Here is a 5,322-nt window from a genome sequence, read left to right as displayed (position 1 = left end):
AGTTTAATAATGAAATAATTTATTTTTGGTTTAATAATATAACATTTTATAAAGATAATAATTAAGTATTCTGTTAGAAATCAATGATTATTCTAATTATATTTTATATTTTTTATATTTAAAATGAGATATTTATCATGCATTTGATTGTGTTTATCTGCAGTTAGTTACACGAATTCAGATATGAGACGAGATCGGATAGAGATGAAGGGGTTTAAGAGTTTTTAAGAGTTTAAGAGTTTTAAGAGTTTTTAAGAGTTTAAGAGTTTTAAGAGTTTTTAAGAGTTTTAGTCAAATGCTTTATAATATAGTATAGATAGTATAGATATATCAAAATTTCACTAATTATATTTTATTTAACTTTTTAGAATTATTTAAATACTATTTGTTGATAATTCTATTAACAACTAATACATATTTATATAGACAATCTTCAGATTATTAATCAAAGTACTCATGCTACCGTGCAACGCACGGTTCCCATACTAGTGCAATATTAATTAACATACAACCACAAAATTAAATTGTTTAATTTATAACACGTCTAAAATATCCAAGTCTTCTGATAAAATACTTTATAAGTTTATAGTACCAAACCAAAAAACTTCTTTAAAGTGTTACAATAGGTTCATAGGACTTCTTTTTAGGCGTTTTAACAAACATTTTTACTTAAATGAAGTGTCGTATTAGCCATTTTATACAACACTATTTCAAAAGTGTCATATAAAAAGAAGAGATTATAGGGCACTTCTCAAAAGTGTCTTATTAAATAACTAATACGATACGTTATTTGAAAAGCGTCCTAAAAAACTTGTTAAAACGCCCTATAAAACTATTGTAACATTTTTAAATAAGACATTTTATGATTTGCTCCAATAAACTTAGTTCCTATAAGGTATGCTATGTTTAAGCGTCTTATAAACCCAATTTTACTTGAATGAATCTCATATAAAGTTTCGAAAATGGTTAAGAAACTAACCAAGCTTCTCAGTGAAATCTTTGCATGACGAGGATTTAGATCAATAAAAGCTCCATAGATAGTCTTATCAACATCTGATCTCAAAGAAGACCTGTTTTAAGAAGAAACAAGTACGAATATATAGCACAACCAAAAAGTTCACTTCAACAAAATTGGTTTTATAGGACGTCTAAAATGTTTAAGCTCCTTATAGAATACTTTATAAAACTTAAGTTTATATGACCAAACTTATCTAAAAGTGTAAAATTAGGTTTAATTATAGGACAATTTTGAGCGTGTCAACAAGTTTCTATAGAAAACACTTAAAATAAAGTATCATATGTTTTAACAAGTTTTTAGAGCGCTTTTAAGATAAAATGTCGTATTAGCTATTTACAGGGCACTTTTGAAAAGTGTCCTATGAAATAGCCGATATGACAATTTATTCTAAAAACTTGTTAAAACGCTAAAATCGTCCTACAAATCTATTTTAACACTTTTAGATAAGATGTTTTCTGGTTTGATTCTATGAAGTCTTGCTTAAACATCTTAGACTTCTATAAAGCCTATTTTGCTGTAATGTCTTGTTAATACCGATGGTAATTAACGTGTGTAAAAGGGGTTGGTTCTGAACGTGGGCTGACTATATGATAGGTCATCTAACCTGCTTTGATCAACACACATGAGTACTCGGAAATCGTTACCACCTCTAAAAACACGAAAGAAGACAGCAGTGTATTCGATCAGGTCCTTTGAAGCCAAAACCAGCAAGCCGAAAGGCCCAAAGCTCCCATTCACCGAAGCATTCTTTCGTGTACAAAGAATTTGGGGATCAACTACTTCTGTATTCAACAGCTCAGCCTCGTTGAGATTTGACAAACTAAATGTGATTTCTACATCAGCCTGTAACAAGAGTTCAGATCGATATATGGTTATTGATTCTATAGTTTGTTTCTTATTATTAGACAATACTACAACAAAATTGGAATACTGCCTAAGCATCCTAATCGAATGATTTAAAGAACTTAAACTTATAGGACCAAACTATAATAATTTATATCTAAAAGTGTTACAATAGGTTAATAAGATGTGTTCTTGGACGTTTTTAAGACGCTTTTGATATAAAGTGTCGTATTAGCTATTTCATAAGATAATGTCCTATAAACCCATTTTTTATAGGACACTTGGTGTTTATAGGATCATTTTTCAAATCATGTCAAAAGGTCACGTAACCACAAGTGTTTATAACTAATATAACAATGTATTTTAAAAACGTCTTATAAATCTATTGTAATAATTTTAGATAAACACATTTTGGTGTTGGTCCACAAACATAATCAAGTTTTCTTTTTCTGACACTTTGAAATTTTAGGCATATATTTTAATTTGTTGTTGTGCAAGCTTGATAAAAGGTCCTACGAATACAATAACTACGATCTAACTAATCAACATCTAAACCCACATTTTTTTTGGATTTGTGAAGAGCTTTGTTTGAACTTGAAAAACAAACAAGTCCTCTATGGTGATCTTTATATGGCTAATTAGTGTTACAAGGATTATATCAAGTCACCTGTGAAGCTGTGATGCCGGAAATTTCGAAAACGGATCCGCCCTCGAGTTCTTTATTCTCGAATTGCACTTTTTGTGTACGTAGTTTCTCAAGTTCCTTGACGGGCCACTGTACCAACCGATCTCCATTTTCACTCAGCAAGATGCTCCTAGGAATCGACTGGAAACTCATTGTTAGTTACATATATAGTTTGAATCGACTGGAGTTTACAGTTTCAAGTGATCTGGACTGCTTGAAACGTGACCAAATTCAGCTAACAGACGGTAAAAACAAGCCAAAATTCACCTGAAGGCCAGACCACCCTTTCTTGATGTCATCTGATTCACTATCACCTTCATCAATCCAAGACCATAATATCCTTCTCTTATTCGCACCATCGTAAAACGATTTTGAAGCATAAAACCTCCCGTAGTCATACTGTAATCGCGCTCTACCATCCATGAAGTCTGTATCGACTTCATACTGGTCAGTTTTCGGATCATAATTCCCGACTACATAATGGTCACGGCTATTAAAGCTTGCCTTAAGAACGTGCCTAACGTTCTTTCCTTGGACCGAGGTATCAAGACCATCCTTCCCATTAAGACTAACGGGATAGAAATCTGGACACTCCCACATTATCGTTTTGTTAGAAAAGTGTAACGGATTCGCAGTCTTAGTCCAATGGCTAAAATCCTTACTTTTATAAATAATTGCCAACCCGTGATGGTCTATCTCACTTCCAATCACGACCCTCCATTCTCCATCTGTTCCTATCCAAGCGGTCGATGGATCTCTAAATGATGATGGGTCGATTCCCTCAGGAGGACTCATTAAAGGGTTTTGAGTCGATTTTATCCATTCACTTAGTAGAGGGTCGGAGAGGTTCTTTGGAAATGCCAAGTTTTGGAGCTGGTGTTTATTGGTATCACTGCCTGTGTACAGAATTGCAGGTTCACCACTGAGAAGGATCGTGGCGGAACCAGACCAGCATCCGTTGATATCATAAGGCTCGTTAGGGATGAGAGCAACATCCAGATGAACCCAATTGATAAGATCATAGGATATGGAATGACCCCATGAAATGTTACCCCATAATGGACCATATGGATTGTATTGATAGAACAGATGGTAAACTCCATTGTAATACATTGGTCCTGTATTAATGCATCAAAAACCAATTGCACAAGGCCGAAATTAGTGTCGATTTAATTTAGCTTTCAAGAAACCAAGTTGAAGTATCTATATGTAAGTATATACATATGTGTGTGATTGTGTTTTTACCATTAGGATCTGCAAATTCCATCAGCAACCCATGTAGACCAATGGATCATCAGACCATGTAAAAAGATTCAATACGAAACACAAACATTAATCGATGGATGAAGATGATAACAGAAACCAGTACTAACAAGTATGAAAACTGAAATTAAGGAGGGAGTTGTACCATTCATCCAGTTCTTGGAAGGCTGGAAATGATATGCTGTTCTGTAAGGCTGTGGAACATTTGGTATTGGTTCATGGTTTTTGAGGGCTGCGACCTCAACTCCATCAGAAACCAGCAAATAACACAAAGAAAATAGCCAGAAACCATAAACATCCATTAAAAGATTCAGATAATGAGCTTAATCTAAAATCCCATGAACTGCAAATTCTGCAGTTGTGGTCAAATACGGTGGGTTTAATATAATTTTCTAAAGCCAAATTGTCTCACCTGAGCATCTTTTGGATCTGAACGAGAAATGAAGGCATTAAATAGTTGGTCTCTGTCATTATGGTTGATAGAAAATATGCATTATTGGATTGTGATATTAATAGAAAACTCCATTGGGGATTGTATGTATGATTTTGATATTCATCACTTATTTTATCGGTCAACGATCATCGATGTGTATGTATATGTAAAATAAAACAAAGACTTCATTGACAGATGAGGAGGTACCCAACTAAACAATTATCAATATCTATATCTATACTATTTTATAATCTAGATTTATTTAAAATCTTAAAAACAATTTTTAATGCACAAAGTACTAAACATTTATATATAAAATCTTAAAAGTCTTAAAAACATTAAGTACTACTATTTTATGCATTCAATCTTAAAACATCTTAATCTACAATTAAAATAACATATAGTACAAGTTACTAATGCACATTATATTACATTTTCTTTTCGTGTTCCTAAGATACTTTTGACACATTTTACTCATGCTTTCACCCTCTCATACCTCTATGTCTTCTCCCCATCCCTCAAGGTGAGATTCAAACTGATATTCACCATAAGTTATTAAAAGATCTCTCATTTATCTCTCATTCAATTGCTCTATATATAACTCTCGTCTTGCTCTCGATCTCTTGATTCTTTACTCTTGGTGTAAATCGAATACATTTGTGGAGTCGTTTACAAAATGTTGGATTTTAAATATATTGGATTTTAAGCTGTCATACAATTTTTTTCATCGACAGACTGTAATTGGAACCATAACTCTTATTTATTCAAATTGTATTAATATGAAAGACTAAGTGTAACTTATATCATTGTTAAATATTCTCTAATGAATCCAGTGAAACTTCAAAATCGTTAAAATTCACGGCTCCCGTCGCATTGCACGGATACACAACTAGTCAATCTAAAATACAGGACAAAGGGTTTTTTCGTAAGACGAGAATCACCGATTGAATGTTTCGTCCTTTTCATCGGTATAAACACCGAAAGTAAATTTGTTTTCTAAATCAATAAAATTACCGATGAATTTTAATTAATTATTTTACTATTCAAGATTCTTAAAATTACCAACTCCGATAGATTTTA

General features: G+C 32.5%; 1 protein-coding gene across 1 annotated transcript; it reads right to left on the bottom strand.

Annotated features, from left to right (window-relative positions):
- Nucleotides 1-979: 979 nt before the first annotated feature.
- Nucleotides 980-4,127, bottom strand: LOC112505232 (beta-fructofuranosidase, cell wall isozyme-like; the record flags this gene model as incomplete). The annotated part of the gene is made up of 6 exons (XM_025109169.1): nt 3,955-4,127; nt 3,792-3,800; nt 2,814-3,664; nt 2,529-2,687; nt 1,623-1,861; nt 980-1,070 (listed from the first exon to the last, which is right to left on the bottom strand). Coding segments are annotated over exons 1-6 (1,506 nt in total), but the record flags the coding sequence as incomplete, so codon positions are not given.
- Between the last annotated feature and the right edge of the window lie 1,195 nt (nt 4,128-5,322).

This window comes from Cynara cardunculus, unplaced genomic scaffold (genome assembly GCF_001531365.2).
Source record: "Cynara cardunculus var. scolymus isolate 2C unplaced genomic scaffold, CcrdV1 Un_Scaffold_9166, whole genome shotgun sequence".
NCBI classification, from domain to species: Eukaryota; Viridiplantae; Streptophyta; class Magnoliopsida; order Asterales; family Asteraceae; genus Cynara; species Cynara cardunculus.
The sequence above is the reverse complement of the archived record's forward strand: the minus strand, read 5'-3'. Positions and strand labels throughout refer to the sequence as shown.